Source organism: Copadichromis virginalis, linkage group LG13 (assembly GCF_057382275.1).
Source record: "Copadichromis virginalis isolate Kocher_CV1m ecotype Utaka linkage group LG13, C_Virginalis_male_GT1.1, whole genome shotgun sequence".
In the NCBI taxonomy this organism is placed as follows: domain Eukaryota; kingdom Metazoa; phylum Chordata; class Actinopteri; order Cichliformes; family Cichlidae; genus Copadichromis; species Copadichromis virginalis.
This window is the reverse complement of record NC_140630.1, coordinates 10,203,705-10,222,180: the sequence shown is the minus strand read 5'-3', so window position 1 is coordinate 10,222,180 and position 18,476 is coordinate 10,203,705. Positions and strand designations below refer to the sequence as shown.

The window sequence follows — 18,476 nt, the reverse complement described above, 5'->3', positions numbered from 1 at the left end:
TGCTGAGATCATTTCAACATCTCTATTAAGGATATTTGATGTTATGTGGCCACAAACTATAAATTTCATGTACAATTTGCTGTTAGTACACAAATAAAAATGTTCTGCCTGTTTGAAATAACTACTGATGATGCTAATCACAACCTTATACTGGTGTTTTTCTTGTTTGTTACACACTTTCAAAAACTGGTTTTTTTTGTCATTAGAATTGTATTATATTTTTATTGTTATCTTTACAAATTTCTCCCATTTCAAGAAAATAACTCAATTGACTTATCTTTTCTATCCAGGTTACAAATCTTACTAAAAGAAAATAAAACCCAATGTGTCTGAGAATTTAGATTGTGTTTGATTTATTTAACTATTTGTTTGTTTAAACTTTTAGACAAGAGTTTTTAGTGATGCTAAAGACAATTTTTGTATTTTTTCTTTGTTTGTAATTGCAGACAATGTGCCTATTTCATTTAAAACAAGTGAACTGAAATGAAGATAGTTTTTAACAATACTTGTGTATATGGAGTTATTTTTGTATTTTTACCCACATGTTCAGTAATATTTGTAGCTGTAGCTGTTTTATTAAATACATAACAATTCCCAAACATGGAAAACTTTTGCAATGGCAACTAAAATAACTTCAAATCCTGAGTTTAATAACTTTATGTAGTCATTCATGTGTTCATTGTTCTCACACTGCAGAAACATCATAAAGACATACGGGCCTTGGATGAACTACAATTTCCTGCTTCTAAATTGATAAATTGAAATCTTAGCAATGTTTTTGACAAAGCTCATGGTCAGAACTACAGGGTGGGCCATTTATATGGATACACCGTAATAACATGGGAATGGTTGGTGATATTAAAGTCCTGTTTGTGGCACATTAGTATATGTGAGGGGGCAAACTCCTCGAGATGGGTGGTGACCATGGTGGCCATTTAGAAATCGGCCATCTTGGATACAACTGTTGTTTTTTCAATAGGAAGAGGGCCATGTGACACATCAAACTTACTGGTAATGTCACAAGAAAACAATGGTGTGCTTGGTTTCAACGTAACTTTATTCTTTCATGAGTTATTTACAAGTTTCTGACCACTTATAAAATGTGTTCAATGTGCTGCCCATTGTGTTGGATTGTCAATGCAACCCTCTTCTCCCACTCTTCACACACTGATGGCAACACCGCAGGAGAAATGCCAGCACAGGCATCCAGTATCCATAGTTTCAGGTGCTGCACATCTCGTATCTTCACACCATAGACAATTGCCTTCAGATGAACCCAAAGATAAAAGTCTAAGGGGGTCAGATCGGGAGACCTTGGGGGCCGTTCAACTGGCCCACGACGACCAATCCACTTTCCAGGAAACTGTTCATCTATGCTCGGACCTGGCACCCATAATGTGGTGGTGCACCATCTTGCTGGAAAAACTCAGGGAACGTGCCAGCTTCAGTGCATAAAGAGGGAAACACATCATCATGTAGCAATTTCAAATATCCAGTGGCCTTGAGGTTTCCATTGATGAAGAATGGGCCCACTATCGTTGTACCTCATATACCACACCAAACCATCACTTTTGTTGGTCCAACAGTCCTGGAGGGATCCATCCAATGTGGGTTAGTGTCAGTGGTTTTGTTTGTTAACTTCACCATTCACATACAGGTTTGCCTCATCACTGAACAAAATCTTCTGCATGAACTGAGGGTCCTGTTCCAATTTTTGTTTTGCCCATTCTGCAAATTCTGTGCGCCGATCTGTGTCATCCTCGTTGAGATGCTGCAGTAGCTGGAGTTTGTAAGGGTGCCATTTGTGAGTAGCTAATATCCGCCGAAGGGATGTTCGACTAATGCCACTCTCCAGTGACATGCGGCGAGTGCTACGCTGTGGGCTCTTGCTGAAAGAAGCTAGGACAGCCACTGATGTTCCTTCATTAGTGACAGTTTTCTTGCCTCCATATTTTGGCAAATCCAACACTGAACCAGTTTCACGAAACTTAGCAAGCATTTTGCTAACTGTAGCATTGGAGATGGATGGTGTCATAGGGTGTCTTGCATTGAAATCTGCTGCGTTCACCAGATATCAACACAATTTCGATTCGCACCTCACGTGTTAACCTCTTCGACATGTCAATGGTTGCGAACAAAGAGAAACTTGTAAATAACTCATGAAAGAATAAAGTTACGTTGAAACCAAGCACACCATTGTTTTCTTGTGACATTACCAGTAAGTCTGATGTGTCACATGGCCCTCTTCCTATTGAAAAAACAAAAGTTGTATCCAAGATGGCCGACTTCTAAATGGCCACCATGGTCACCACCCATCTTGAGGAGTTTGCCCCCTCACATATACTAATGTGCTACAAACAGGACTTTAATATCACCAACCATTCCCATGTTATTACGGTGTATCCATAAATGGCCCACCCTGTAGATCTGGTGACCCTGAACCCACACTTGTGCTGCTTCATGCTTCTTATGATTAATGATTCATGTTTATTGAGGGCGAAAAATCATGTTTTTGAATGTTTGTGTTATCACTTATCACTGTTGTCACTGTTATCACTGAAGTAGTTGTTGATCAGCGGTTACTGATCAATGGTTGATCAATGGTCATGAGAATATGCAGGTGTGCCAAGAGGAGGGCGGAGATCCAGGAAGAACTGAAACTGAAAACTGTTATGAATACAAATGGTTCCTTGGAATAACTTTATTTGCCAGTGCATAAGCTCATCCCTGTGTCATATCATTAGGAGAAGGGCCTGCTGCTTCACTCTCTCTGGCTGTTAATTAAGTTGTGCTGGATCCCTTTTGTAGGTACAGTGTCACACGTGACATTGGCTCACAACTTCTAATTATCTTCTGAAAGAAACAGCTGACTTCCCTCAGTTTGCTTACTCTCTCCCAGCTCTCTCTTTTTTGAGACCACAAAGTTGCTTTCTTGGGGACTCATTAGGAGTTAAATGCATAGAATAAATTATGTTTGTGTTTCATAAAGAAACGCCCAAATCTGCATCCACACTGGAAATGATTTGCACCAATATGGCAATCATGGAACATAGAGAGGGAATGATATTCAACAGTTTCAAAGTTGTAGCAAAATGATGCAGAGGTTGGTTAAGATTATCCATGATGGGTAACAGTTTATCAATGGACCTGTTCTATTTTATATCTTTAAAAGTGTCTAATTTTCTGCCAATCACAGAGCCAGCCTTCCTAATCAGTTGAGTCTGTTGGAGTCACCAGGTCTGATGCTGCTCCCTACACACTGTGCTCACCACATCTGTGAATCTCAATCATTGTGTTGCACACACTGAAGGATCTCAGCTTCCTTGGGAAACAGAACCTGCTCGCTCCCCTTTTGTACACAGCTTCTGTGTTAGACTTTCAGTTCATTCTGCTGTTAGTGAGGTACTTGTACACCTCTGCCACATGAACATCCTGTCCCTGGACATGTTGTTAGCCTTTTCTCTCTGAAGTTGGTCACTATTTCTCCAGTCTTATGTTCAGAAGCAAATGATTACTTCCAGATCACTCCTCAAAATAATACTCTCAAAACTAGCAGCTTCCCAAATTAAACATGAATCATGATATGAATTAACTATTTATAAAACTTTTAACACACTCACAAACAAGTAGGTCATATCTTAATCACAAAAGTTTTAGGTAGGTGAGAAAAAATGCTGTAAACAAAGAATGCTTTCAAAAATGGAAGTGTTAATCACTTATTTTAATCAATGAACAAAATGCAGTGAATGAACAAAAGAGAAATCTAAATCAAAACAACATTTGGTGTGACCACCCTTTGCCTTCAAAACAGCATCAATTCTTCTAGGTACACTTGCACAGTTTTAAGAGGGAACTCAGCTGGTAGGTTGCTCCAAACATCTTGGAGAACTAACCACAGATCTTCTGTGGATATAGGCTTCCTCACATCCTTCCTCACTTCCAGTACTTCTTTCTCTTCTTTATGCTGAAGATAGTTCTTAATGACTTTGGCTGTATGTTTGGGGTCATTATCCTGCAAAACAAATACATTTGGGACCAATAAACAATTATTTATATTTCTGAAAGCATTCTTTGTTTAAAGCAATTTACACCTGTCTAAAACATTCGCACAGTACATAGTATATGTATATATACATTTATATATTAATCTTAATGGTTTATTAATCTACTGAGACTTCGTATTTAATCTTACTCTAACTTTTTAAATGACACCATGAACACATTATGCATGAGCTTTTTTTTATCAAGAAAAACATGTATGTCTCTATTTCTAAATCACATACTAAGGGGAGTAACACATTATAAAAGTGCTCTGACCTTCCCCTCCTGCCTGTCACCAACTGGGAGGCGCCACAGGAGCCTCCGGACTAAGACCACCAGGTACCGGAACAGCTTCTTCCCCACAGCTGTCAGACTCCTGAACTCTGCCTCCTGACATCTGACCCACGTTAAACTCATGGACTGAACATACACACACCCACAATGGACAACTGTACCCTCAAACACAATAATAACATGGACTGAACCACCACTCACAACCACTAGCACTTTATATAGCCTCTGTAGGAATTATATCTCACTTATCTTAACTGCACTACTGTATAGCTCTGTGTAAATAATCATTCTGTACATTCGATAATCTTTAATCCTACAACTGTTTACAACTTGCATAGTTCCCATTTCTGTATAGCTGTATATCCCAGATTCTGTAAAGTTATTTATTTCATATTCTGTATAGTTTTTCATATTTATATCCTGTTCATATCCTGTACATAGCTTGTACTCACTACAGCCTGTACATACTTATAGTTATAGAATATTCACAACATACTTCATACCGTGTACATTATAACATACCATAATAGACCCATTTCTGTAATATACTCACATATCTATATTATTGCTAATATATATTGTAATATATCTATATCACTAAAGCACTTCTGGATGGATGCAAACTGCATTTCGTTGCCCTGTACCTGTGCATGTGCAATGACAATAAAGTTGAATTCTATTCTATTCTATTCTATTTCCCACTACTTAAGATTCGTCAGAGTATTTCTGTAAGTGGCATGACACAGAGCTGTACTGAAAGTCTGAGGTGTACAGCCCGTGTAACATACCAGTTTAAACTCTCACAAACACCTCCACGTATTTATAAATCATCCAGTTCTATTAGACTGTCATAAACAAGTTTAACTTTTAAACACAAAAGAAATACTAATGAAAAAAAAAAAGAAAAAGAAAACTAAACACTCAAAATTAACACATTTATATTACTCATCCCTCTGAAATTGACATTAATTATTCTTCAGGGGAATTAAATTTGCATTGTTTTTAAGTGTCAAACCTAACCTTACAATGGAAGTGGTAAGCCTGCATTTTATAATTTTATAATTTATAATAACCTTGCATGAGAAGTGACTGAGGATACTGAATGTAAAACTTAAAAGTACAGAGCTTTAGACACCCTTCAATATAACATATCCACTACTGAGAGGCTTGAAAATGACCATAAAGTGGAACCAAAGCCTCTCTTACATAATGTAAACAAAAACTGAAATTTTTACGTTTAGGACAGGTTGCTGAAATACATTCGATTATGTGGGTGCTTCTGATGTATTTGTCAAACTGCTTTTTAAGCAGTAACTGAGCAACAGCTGTGATGGAGTGAAATGTTACAAAGAGCCATCAGTCTACTCAGATACTTTCTTCGCTGCTCACTTGGAACATTTAAGCAATTTCTCTCAACTGCTAGAGTGCGACTTTATCAGTGTCCCTGCCCAGCTGGCTTCAGTGGGTCACCACAACCCCTCAGTAATGAAGTCCGAGCATCTATGGCAAGATGACCTCACCAAAAAGAGCCAATCTGCCACAGCTAAAAGAGTGTAATGAGGTATCTGTCATGGTTATATGAGCGTTATATGTTGAGATATAGTGTTGTAAAGTCTTCATTTTCATGGAAAGGCAGCACAAAAAAAATCCAATTTTATCCAATATAATAACAACTTGTGCAATAATTCTTTCTTGGATTTGTTCTTTTGTACTCAAAAACACCTTAGAAGGTTGCTCTGCAGTAGAATTTACATAAATCAACTCTGTTACTACAACTTTTACTGTTTATATAGTTTTTCTTAGGGCCAAATAAGTCAAGCTGATATATGAAAAACACATTCTTATTTATAATGCCATGGAATTTAATGATCCTTGTCTTTTTCTAAATGAGGAAACTTTGTTTATGACAACAAAATCATCAGTTGAAGTTATGAAATTTTGTGTGTTGATCGATTAATAGATGACCCTTGAGAGTTAAAAACTTTTTCCTCCCTAAAAAATATTGTATTAGTTAGAAATTAGGAATTAGTAATTACTACATTTTTGCTAATTAATTATTGTCCAGTTACTTTTGAGAGTCTGAAAATGGGAGACTGTACAAAAACCAATGCAATTCCTAAACATTTCATATGACAATATACGATTTATTAAACCCACTGCAATGAATTAAAGCTGAATCTTCACTTTCTTTACATCTTGATTGCCCGATTTAAAATCAGTGTGTTGGTATACAAATGCAAAATTACAAAAATTGCATTTTTGTCCATGTATTTAAGGATCTACCTGTAAACATTTTACAAGGGCAACAACATGCCATGGAAGAGGAGAAATGATGTGGACTGCACATTCTTTTAGTATTAGAAACATGCTTATAAGTCCAAGCTTGTTTAGCAAGTGGGTGCCATGGTCCTCAGTGTTTGACCCAGTGTTTTGAGTTTGTTATTCTTTGTTCTTAGTTAAGAGTTTCTTCTCATTTATGATTTCCTGTGTTCTTGGAATGAAGGCGTTTTTTTGGTTCTTGGTTATAATTTAGTCATCAAGTTTCAGTTAATGTCTATTTTCAGCAAGCATTCTACTTAGGGTTATTTGATTTAGTCTCTTGCTATTTTCTTAGCTTCCCTGTTTGTGTCAATTTTGCATGTTATTCATTGTCTCAGTGTTTTTATCTTTTATTTTGCTGGTCACTTGTCGTGTTAGTTAGATTCTGTGGCTGTTTCTTTGCTCCCTAACTACCTCATATGTGTATTTATGCCCTGAGTTTTCCTTAGTTCTTTGTCATGTCCTCCCTCACTTGTTGTGTGTCTCCCTGCATTGTGTTCTAGTGTTTTCTGCCCCTGTTTAGGTTTGTTCTGTGAGCTACCAGCAACATAACTGTATTTCTTTATTTCGGTCAAAATCCTGCCTGTTACATAACTGGACAGGACAGAGAACTGTAGAAAATATGAAGATGCCGAGAAGTGCAAAAGATTTTTGGCAGTATTTGTTTTTATTTCAGTATAATTAATGTTTTCTTTTTGCAATCAGCATCTGGAGAGTATTCACTGATACAGATCAGTCAATTATACTCAGAATGAGGCAATAGTTTGGGGCAGAAGTCATTTAGTGTTAGTGAAAGCATGCAGGAGAGGATGATGAGAATTCAATTTAGAGCCAAAAATTGGTGTTATTTTCAGGCAATTATGTGAAATACACAATAGACCGGGAAAAGACAACAGCTGTTAGTTAGAGATGGAATAACATTCTCTCACTTTATTTATCTGCCTTCCCTTCCCTGACAGACACATACTCCCCAGTGAGCTGCAGTGATATCATTTGGAAGAGTTAACTCATTCAGATCATACCTTGTTGCAGTGCGACATCCATCACATCCATGAGCACCGAGCCACTCCCAGCTTCCTACATCAGTGTATTTTCTCATGACTACGTTGTGCAGACTTTGATTTCTTTGAGGCAGAAGGATGAAATTCATGACATAACTGCTCTTAATAATATTGGAGTAGGCCTAAATGTTTTTTTTCTTACAAATAACTACAGTAATGATGTAAACTATAGCTTTTCAAACATAGCAAAATGTGTTGTTCAAAATGTGATTAGAAAATTAATAAAAGAAGTTAAACATTTAAACAGATGTGATATTCTTTTAAATGTAACATAAAAATGACAGTTTCCTTTGAATATTGAGTCTAAATATCTGTGTGACTTTGAAGACATGCTGTTAATCACCCACTACTTCCCCCATTAAATATCAGCATATTTACTCCTAATTGAGGTGACAGTTATTTTCTCTGCTCTGTTTATTAATATCCTCCAAGTTTAACATCGTCATCAAGTCTGAAAGTCTGAAAGTCAAACATCACTATTTGAGATGTGGACGGTTTTTGCATCCAAACCTCATTTTGGTTATCAACTAATTTAAATAATTTTCAATGTTTTTTTCAATTTTGTTTCATGTATTTTATTTAGCATACAAATAAAAAGTTAATTAATTAATTAAGTAATTATTAATTAAGTACTGAAAAATACATCTGATCTGTTCAATAAACCGAAATAGCTGTCAGCCAGGTCAGAACAGTTACTGTTGATGGTTATTTTTAAGCGTATTATAAACATACAAGAAATTAAATATAAATATTTCATTATTTTAAGTGCAAAGGATTTCATCCTCAAAAATCATGGTTGTTGTCAAACCACTGTAGTCACTCTGGAACACTTACAGTGGAACTATTATGGTCACAGTATATTTAAACAGAGGGACTTTGCATTATTCACAGTTCTATCATATATTAGACCTTGGTGAAATGTATTCGCTGTCTAAAAATATTTTAGATTATCTTTCTTTAAACATCCTTCTTTTAAACCCAATTTGTTCTTATAGACTGGCCCTCACATATAGAAGGATTGAACAGCAGAAATATGGGGATAATGCATAATCAAATTGCAGCTTTAAATAACTTTAATAGATATTCAAAAACATTTTATTGCTACAAGACATAATATTTGTAGTATTATGCAGTATTATTTATATCCTCGACATCTCTGAGCCTCTTGCTTTCCTTTCCGACAGCTTTCACCTTACTGGAAGCCTCAAGTGCAAATTTACCAATGGTCTCTAATAGTAAATGTCCCTAAAGAAAGACATAAACAACTGAGTTTCATTTTATTTATTTATTTTTCATCTTCATATATCTATATATACCTAGATTTTCTAGAAATACTATTATTTTATTTTTTAAATTCTATTTTATATTAATTATATTATATTTTTAATTTATGGCTGAATTACTTACATAAGACATCCTGATCATCAGTCTTTCACAGCAGTGTCCATAGCTCTGACGGAGGCAGCCTATCAGATGTCAACATATCGCCTCCTCGCTGCTGATTGGCTGACTCGTGGAGGAATGGGATGTCGGGACAGCAAAGATGTCCGCGCTCATTTGAAAACCTGCTATAGGCGAATACGGAATTTGCCACTTGTTTTTATGTTTGTAGGGTGACAACGTTGTGCTCAAGCGAGACGCATTGAAAGGAAAGATAAGGACTCCGCGACAAGGGCCAGACTATTCCTTAATATCAGGTTAGCGGCTAAATGTCTCCTTGTAAGCTGAAAGCTAGCTGCAGCTAACGATAGCTAGCATGCTAGTCGGGCCGTTTCAATGGTGTTTAGTGTCAGCATGCAGACTCATAGCTGACTGTCAAGTTGTATATTTATGTAATTTACAGCGTCTTAGTTTCTGTAGAGTACCGAACTTTGTTTGGGGGAGTTTTTGAGGTAAGAACTTCCAGCTAACTTCTAGCATGTCGCGTCTATCAAAGTCAACAGAAACTTGCTACCGTGGAAGTCCTGTGGAAATTGTTAATGAGATTTCTATCTCCTACTATGTTGACCCCTCTAACGGGATAGTTTTAGTAATAGTAAAGGTCCAGTGAGCCTGCTTCAGCCAGCTAAGTTGTCGATGTGTTAATAGAGAACATTTTTTAGCCACCAGTAATGCAATCTGTCCTTCAGTCAAGTAAATTAAAGTTATTTACGCAGAGGAAGTGTATTTACACCTCATCTTATACTCACTGGTATTCACAGTACTTTACAGATAAGCTACTGATAAAAGTGATGTCATCATTAATGTCATAAAGAGAAAATGACAGAAGAGAACAGTTTATGTGAAACTCTTTGTTCTTAAGTACTACAGTAAACTTGTCTCGAGGATCTATACTTTATTTTTTATCGTATTAAATAATGGATATGAATACTACAGCTAAACGGACTGGTATGGCGCAAATTGGTGATGCTCTTCAGTTGTGTCTGAAAAAAGGTCTTGCTTGCTTTTAAATACTGTTATTTATACCTCAAACTCTGTTCTTCCCAGAAATAATGCTGATATCTGAAACTCATGTCGGAAGTCGTGTATGAAGAGACAGCCACGATGATTGCCGCAGGGGAATTGCAGTCATTTGTCCCGTTTGGCCGCGAGCACTGCAGGAACCATCCAAACGCCTTCAACCTGCAGCTCAGAGAGCTCCAGCCTGCCTCCGAGCTGTGGGCATCAGATGGTGCTGCTGGCCTGGTGGGGTCCCTGCAGGAAGTCAGTCTGCAGGAGAGAGAGAGGGTGAGAGTGTCTAGTATTATGATCTATAATTTTTCATAATAGGAGTGGGCCATCTAACAGTCTTATTTAATGGATAGCCTGAATTGTTCTCCTGACCTGCTCTTCAGAGGAACTGGTGTGTATTAAACAGTAAAAATATAAGAAGGAAAATGGTAAATAGAATACACCTAAAGCGTTTAAATTTGTTTTTTCATTAACATATCTTTAATTACTTTAAATCTTTAATTATTTTTTTACACTAATATAGTCAGTGCAATTGTTACAACACTGCTGCACTGCAGTACTTAATGTGTTGTTAAGCTCAAATGTGGTTTTGATTTGGTTTTTGTGTTGATGTGTTTTGAATGACAGGAATTTTGGCAGCTTAGGAAGGGCTGCAAGGGAGTCAAAGAGGAAGATGTGGAATTTGAAGAAGAACTCTATGCAGCAGGAAACGTGGTTGTCTGGAGCCAGGGTAGTAGGGCTCAAGCTTCCAGTGTATATAAGGCCTTCACTGTTGACAGCCCAGTGCAGCAGGTCTGTTTCTAATTGTTTTGTGTACTACATGGTCTCTCATAATTGTGCTTGTCCATTCTCATTTCTAATGGCAAATGAGGGACCATCTTGTTTTCTGTCAGGAATCAGTATGGCTTTTGCTTTACTATATAGATTGTATATCACCCACGATGATTGTCAGGATTCTGTGCTCTAAGACTTGAAACAGTTTTTTTTTTTTTTTTTGTATTATTTCCAGGCCTTGTGGTGCAACTTTGCTGCTCCTCACAAGAAGAATGATGGTACTGTGTCTTTTTGTGCAGTTTTTTGCTTATTCATATTGCAGTCCTGATGAACAAAACACAGAATGTTTTTAATGTTTTGCAGATGAAGAAGTGGAGCTCACAGTGTGTATTGTCCAGAGTAGCTGTGTTAATGTTCACACCATGACTGGAAAAGACTTCATCTCACCACTGCCCTTCCAGGTGAGGTATAGAGCAATATTAATGGGGAATGTTTATATCCAGCGAAAGAGATGGGTCTACACATGAGCCACAAAATTCTTTTAAATCTGTGTGACTCAGTTGGACCTCCACTACCTAAACTTTCACCTCAACACAGATGCAAGCTGACATGCAGCAGTAACTGCAGGCTTCTTTGTGTGTCTCCCATGTTCCAGAACATTGCTGAATAAAAGGATAATTTGATTAGTGGATGCATAAGTCTCTGAAACATTACCCCACCTCGCTGCTGAACTAAAACCACACAACCCACCACGTTTGGATTAGGGATATTTCTCAGAGCCATTATTGGTTAACCATTTTCTGGTTAACCAGTAATGATAGAAAATTTGCATCACTGATAGTGGGAAGTAAGTGTGTGTGAGTTTATGTGTGTGCATAGCTTTGTGTATTTACGAGTGTCTTTCACTCAGTAGTCTGTTGCACACCAACAAAATATAATTTGATTTCAGGATGTGTTTTCAACGTTTGAGTTTTGTTTTTTTGTGTTTTTAAACTTGAGGCATTCGTGATAAAGCATTTGATATTTTCTTACGGGAAAGGTTGGACATACACTCTTACTAAATAACTGAATTTAATAAAGGGGCAAGCAAACCGTGGGTTGGTGTTGTGAGAAAGGCAAGAAACACCTTGTGAGAGCCTTTGTGACAGGAAGAATCCCCACTGCTGTGGTGTCCCTGACACTGAAGCTCTCAGGGTGTTGCACTTTTCTTAACCTTTCAGTGCTGTTTTTAAGTGGCAGAGAATATCATTAGTATTAGTTTCAATAGAAAGTTATTCAAGATAATTTAAAAATGGTACAAGTAACCATTTTTTTAAATAAGAATTTTAATAGTTGGGATGTAAAATGCAAAGTTTTGTGAATATTGTCAGTTTTTCAATATTCATTTATATAAGGCTGTATTAAACTACTCTAGGAAAGCAAAGAAAACAAGTGGCACCTCTAGCCTTAAAATAAATATCTGACAGAGACTTTATTCATGATTGTTGGACAAAATTTAACCTAACTATGAATTTTATTATTTACTGGTCAGGATGGGTCTGTGTAAACAGAATGCAGTTTTTTGTATTGTTTTAAATGCAGGTCAAAATATTGAATGGTTTAGCATTTAAGGGGGCTATATGGACACCCAAGTTTGTGAATGCAATAACTTAAGAATGAAGTCACATAGGATTTTGAAAATTATACCATCGGTGTATCTACTAAAAATCTTGTACTTGTTTGAATCTCAGAAACCTTGACCTCATGAGAACAAGGCGATGTAAAATTTGGAAATTCATACTTCTACTAGGAGGCTGGGGAGTACCATCGGCTGCCATCAGTGTTTTTAAAAATTGTTGATACCAGACATCTGTTAAAAATGTTTCATGAGTCTGTACTGTCTTTTCTTTTCAAGGTGTCAAATGTGTGGGCAACAAAGTTTGGACTTCTTATGGAACGTAAAAACACAGCAAATGATGCACATTTCAGCCCCCCTGGGTATGTGCTCACACTCTGCACTTGCAATCACATGCCTTCACAAGTACATCTGTATCTCTGTATCTCATTGTATCTCATTGTACAACTGTATAGTGACAATAAAGGCATTCTATTCTACATGACACGTTTCGATTAATCAGTGCATCCATGTGAAATAATGTAGTGACAGACATTTCTACACTGACCTACATACACAAACATAAAGTATATAAACGATGGATTGAGCTCTTATTCCACCCCATACAGGGAACCTCTGCCCACAGTTTTCAGCATGCTGCATCCTCTAGATGAGATCGCACCAGTTGTGTGTAAACCTGCAGGTATGAGACACTGATCTTCTCAGAATGAGATCTTGTGAACGTATTTCATATTTTTCCTGAATTTGTGCGTATTCTTTTTTCCAGGCCTGTTTGAAGGCTCCCGTGTGCAGTATGTGTCTGACTCGGCCATGAAGATAGTGTTCACCTGCTGTCAGCCGTCTATAGTTGTATCATATGACACAGTTCAAGGAATACACTCTGTCTGGACTCTGCGCAAAGTCACACATGATGTGAGTGATCATAAATACACACAAAGACACTAAAACCAACTAAGTTCTTCCTAAACTAAAGCCTTTTAACCCTGTCAGGAGCGCTCTACAGTCCTGCGGTGTCCGGCAGAACCGGTTGGGACACCGTTGGGTCTGATGGCTTCAGGCTTTCTCACTTCTCATTTGCGGAATGTCTCCCGTCATGACTCCCCTGGTGGCACTGGTCCAAGTGGGCATGGTCTTGGGACTGGAACAAGGTACTGAAAGTGGAGCAGCCTAATCAAGTGATTAGCAGACGGGCAGGAATTAGTTAGCGTCTTGTTACATTTCTGAGTAAAGCAAAAGTCCCACTGTCTAAAGACAGCTCCTCAGTTATTGGGGTTGCTGCTGTGTCATACAGACTGAACAATAAAGTGATACTTAATGGATTATATTGCCTTAAAAATAATTACAAGTTATAAACTTAGAGACCAAAACGTCAGCATCTGACCTGGTTACTGTTTTTCTTCCTGCAGTGCTGTTGGTTCCAGCTCTCCCCTCCACTACAGTGCTTTGCACAGCCACCAGAGCAGGATTGTCACATCCTCACCAGGAACTCACTCTCGAGTTCATTCTCCGAGTATATCCAACATGGCCGCCCTCAGGTGAGGTTAACCTAGCCAATGAGGACCATACCCATAATAGGTAAAAACTGAAAAATGCTTATCCCCTGTCCTCCTGTCTCAGCCGTGCCCACTCTCCAGGCATGGCAGCTCCATCCTTTTCAGGTGTGGCTCGTTTCAACACGTCTTTGCACAGCTCATCCCCCAGGGGGCACCATGGCTTGTTAGCATCTCCCAACAGTACTATCAATGAGACAGTGTTGGTCCCAGAGATGGAACCTATCATACCTGACCTCTGCATGGAGCAGCTATGGAGTGAGGCGGTAACTGCTGGCTCCAACAGGTAATTGGCAGCATTGAAATCTAACTTCAAAGCTTTTGACTAGTTTTAGCTCAAAGGTCGCTCTTAAAAATGTAAAAATTGCTTTTAAGCCTGTAACTCTTTTGTCGTATTGTAAATGTGAGACTATTTTAATCAGTAAAGGAAAAAACAATAAGCAATGAAAGCTTGAATGGTCTTGCAAAGTTGTTCATTAGCCTTTAGATCAAAGTTTGTGAGCAACTTGTTCTTTGTGTTTGCATAATACACAACTTTTTTTTTTTTTTTTTTTTTTTTTTTTTTAAAGACATCATTTGTATTCTATGTAATACAGTTCTTTCTGTTGCTTTAGGCTGTTCCAATTTAGCAAATTCTGCTGTTTGACATCAGTTAGCATCTCTTTTTACCATTTACAGGGAAATGAGCAGCCAGGCATCTAAAGTATTCCTGACCTCTGATCTCTGTGAGAATCATTACTTGTGTTTCCTGGTGGAATCTCACCAACAGCTCAGGTAAACAAACATACACACATCTTTGTCCACCTTAATTTGTTGTGAAATGTGAGTTCACAAGTTAACTTTTTTTTTTTTTCATGATCATTTTATTTTCTGCAGATGTGTGAAGTTTATTGAGAGCAATGATACGTCACAGCTCATCTTCCCCTCTGTCACAACCATCCCTGCTAAAGATGCGGAGCCTCTGCAGGTGCATTATAAAATTCTATCATGGAGAGTTGAAAGGGAAAGCGCAAAAGTTAAAACGGGGGAAAACGGTATTCATTAGAGTCAAGAGTCTGTATGAAGTTTATGGTGCTGTACTGTGCTGAAAATAGCCCTTAGCAGGCTGTAAACATTGTGTAGGAGGCCTTCCTGTATTTTTATTTTTTATTTTTATTTTTTTTTAATCTTATCCGGATGATTACAAGTTTTGCAAGATATAATTAAGGTTTTCCTTGCTACCTACAGGAACTAATGTGTGTATATACATGAGATAAATCTGTTTCGCAAAGGATTTTGTGAAAAACTGTAATTAAAACTTTAAAAATAAAACTGTAATTATTTATCATAGTGGTGGTTATGTCCAGTCCATGCCTATCAAAAAAGTCTAATAGCAAAATGTTTTTTCTAGTTTAGATCAGGTTGGTCATTCTTTCCTGAAACGTTTAGTTTTCTCCATCGTCTGGATGGTAAAACTACCAGGAAAACTATGGAGTTGGATGCTTGAATTTTGGAGCAGAAACCAGTGATTTATGTTTATTCATTATCATTTCAACTTTTAAGTTATTTTTTTTAAGTATGCACATTTACAGGTTCTAGCATCTTGTGTGAATATTTGATAATTTTCTTTGTATTAAGTTGTTGACAGTTGGGGAAATTACAGCAGGTTTTTTTTGTTTGTTTGTTTGGTTTTTTTGGAGTAACATTCAACGTGTTTCTGACAATGAAACTTTGCTCCTCAGAGTATAGATGCCATGCTAGTTCTGGAGGCCTGTGGTAGTTTGGTTCTCTATACAGGAATCACCAGGGTAAGCACAGCTGCCTTTGCTTCCTGTAGATGACAATTGAGTTCTCAGATTTTTTGATTGATTGATTGATTGATTGATTGATTGATTTAACGGTGTAATGAATCATGGGATTGCTTTCTTGGCTGTCACCTAGGTCAGCAAGGTGTTTGTGCCTGGACTGTTGTCACCCTCCTTCAGCCTGACCAATCACCTCCCTCACCGCAGCACTCCAGTGGAAACTGTTAGCACACCTGCTAACGCTGGCAGTAGGCATCTCCAAAGACTTGATGAGGTATTAACATGCATTGTAAATGCACTTTTCTTTGCTTTTTAAGTGTGTACTGTATATCTGGTACATTTGACTCCTTTGGTTCACCTCTCTATTTTAACACCTCTCTTCAGGATGCCATGCCTTCACCAGTGACAGGGCTAAGGGGTCCAAACATTAAACACCATGATGCTTCCTTTTTGGAGGATTACACATTTCAGCCAGCCACACCCTACATCAATGCCTTACGTGATCCTGTCTGCAACCGGGTGACTCTGGTAGGTTTTCTGTGTTTAACATAGATGGCATTGATCCCTTTTTTTCCCTCAACAATAGGTAAAACGTGTGTTTTGTAATCATGGGGAATTAACTCAGATGATCGGTCATCCACACACTCACAGTCAGTACAAGAAACAGATGATGTAATCAAATCAAAGCCAAAACAAAACACAAGTTCAAATTAATGTTTGGTGTCCTAATTTTTTAACTCATCTGAGTTTAATGACATATACAGAGCTGATTATTAGAAGGGGACTTTTCGGATACAAACTGCCAAAAGATGGTTGTCAGCTGTCAGTGCAGTGGAGGGTAAAAACGCATCAAGTGAAATTTGGACTGACTGCTACTGCACCACGACAACATAGTGAGACTCTCCCTTAAGGTGTTGTTTCTTGTTTCTCATGTCTATCTGTGTCTGCACAAGTGATTCAGGCACATTCATATTTGTGAATGACGGTTACAAAAGCAACGTTGTTTGTGTTTCTGCCTCTTGGGTTAATCCTGTCAGACTTGGTCTAGACACTCTCTTCAGCTCCAGGACTTTACATTATTCTCTAAGTTACACACCAGCCAAACATCACTGTTTCTTTCTCTTATACATCATCAGAAAGCTTTCTGTCTGCAGGCTGCTGCTCTTTTGACTTTGCTCATTGAATTTCTGTTTGAGACCTCAATATGTCAATCCAGAGACTAATTGTTCCTAATGCGGTGCACTGGACTTTTCAAACCTCCTGCTCCTGTTGAGTTTCACATCAGGGTTTCTTTCATGAAAAAATGACAAGAACAGGACAAAACCTGCTGGAGAAAATGTGATGAGAGGTTTTGGTCTGTTTTTCCATCTAGAGCACAGCTATTCAAAATAATTGGAAATATACAGTTATAATCCTGGTGAAAATGTGAAAGTTGCATGCTCTCAGTGACTGATTTGGTTATTTTTCTTTTCAGCTGATGATATTAGCTGTGATGCAGCTGGTAGAATAATTGGATATAACTTGCTGCAACAGAAAAATGCTGCTGTATACATAATTGCAGGACAGGAAATGCTCGGAATTACCGCAACTTGTGAACTGATTACTCGTAAAGTATAGCAATAATAATATAGTAATAATAATTCAAGACACCCAAGGACACTTTACAATTGGATAAAACACATAATGAAAAAATGAAGAAAAGTAAAACGAGTGCAAGCAATCATGAAATATTAAGTGAACCCTATAATTTATATCTTGTTGAGTTTTCTTTAGCATCAAGAAGCTGCTTCTTAGACTTGCACATCAACAGGAAGAATTGTTGGAGTGTTCATGTAACTGTTTCAGTTCATCAGTATTTCTGGGATGTCTTGATTAAACCCAGCAGAGAGAGGAAGTCATTTGGTTGAAGACGGGACTCTTTTGACTTGACCATTTCAACGCACGTTTTAAAAAATTCTGTTATTCTGTTGTTGACTTACTGGTGTGCTTTAGGTCATTGTCTTGTTGCATCACCAACACCACCAACTCTCCCAAGTTTCAGGTCACAAAGGCCCTGAAATCCATCTGAGGTACACCCTAGGAAGGTCGCCAGTCCATCACAAGGCTAATAGAGAGAGACAGTCCTCATTCACATTCACAGTCACACCAGAATTGGACACCAGAAATGCCTTGACCCGGCATAAAGAATACAATTTAGAATTCATCGTTCTTTTAACAAAGACTCAAGGCATCCCTAACACAACTAAACCATTCTTTGGAGTTGCGTAGATGTTTAGGTGTTGTTGTGCAGTGCTTTTTTTTTAAAATTCATTTATTTTTTTCTTCACTTCTAAACTCAACATTGTTAATTTTCACCGAAGGTCCAGGTTTAGCTTGCCTAACAACAAAGCAAAGAAGTTTTGTTAAACCTCCATTTTGTCTTTTGCAAACATGGGATGTTTTGTAATTATGTTTTTAATGGTTACTTTCTATTCTGTCCTTCAAAACTTTCCTTTTTCAATCTTTTTCTTATAATGAACACATGAACAAAGGTGTTAGCAAGTTTTACTTATGGTGTGATCTTTACAGGATGTACAGGCAGAGATTA

General features: G+C 37.6%; 1 protein-coding gene across 1 annotated transcript in view; it reads left to right on the top strand.

Moving 5' to 3' along the window:
- Positions 1–9,243: 9,243 nt before the first annotated feature.
- anapc1 (anaphase promoting complex subunit 1) overlaps positions 9,244–18,476 on the top strand; it is a 60,343-nt gene continuing 51,110 nt past the window's right edge. The window contains exons 1-16 of the mRNA XM_085477186.1: positions 9,244–9,412; positions 10,203–10,442; positions 10,794–10,958; positions 11,176–11,218; positions 11,304–11,401; positions 12,835–12,917; positions 13,164–13,237; positions 13,322–13,467; positions 13,546–13,703; positions 13,962–14,090; positions 14,173–14,391; positions 14,784–14,879; positions 14,982–15,072; positions 15,827–15,892; positions 16,026–16,163; positions 16,274–16,417. Coding sequence (XP_085333312.1) covers positions 10,227–10,442; positions 10,794–10,958; positions 11,176–11,218; positions 11,304–11,401; positions 12,835–12,917; positions 13,164–13,237; positions 13,322–13,467; positions 13,546–13,703; positions 13,962–14,090; positions 14,173–14,391; positions 14,784–14,879; positions 14,982–15,072; positions 15,827–15,892; positions 16,026–16,163; positions 16,274–16,417 — 1,866 coding nt within the window. The 5' untranslated portion in view covers positions 9,244–9,412; positions 10,203–10,226. The remainder of the gene's footprint in view (positions 9,413–10,202; positions 10,443–10,793; positions 10,959–11,175; positions 11,219–11,303; positions 11,402–12,834; positions 12,918–13,163; positions 13,238–13,321; positions 13,468–13,545; positions 13,704–13,961; positions 14,091–14,172; positions 14,392–14,783; positions 14,880–14,981; positions 15,073–15,826; positions 15,893–16,025; positions 16,164–16,273; positions 16,418–18,476) is intronic.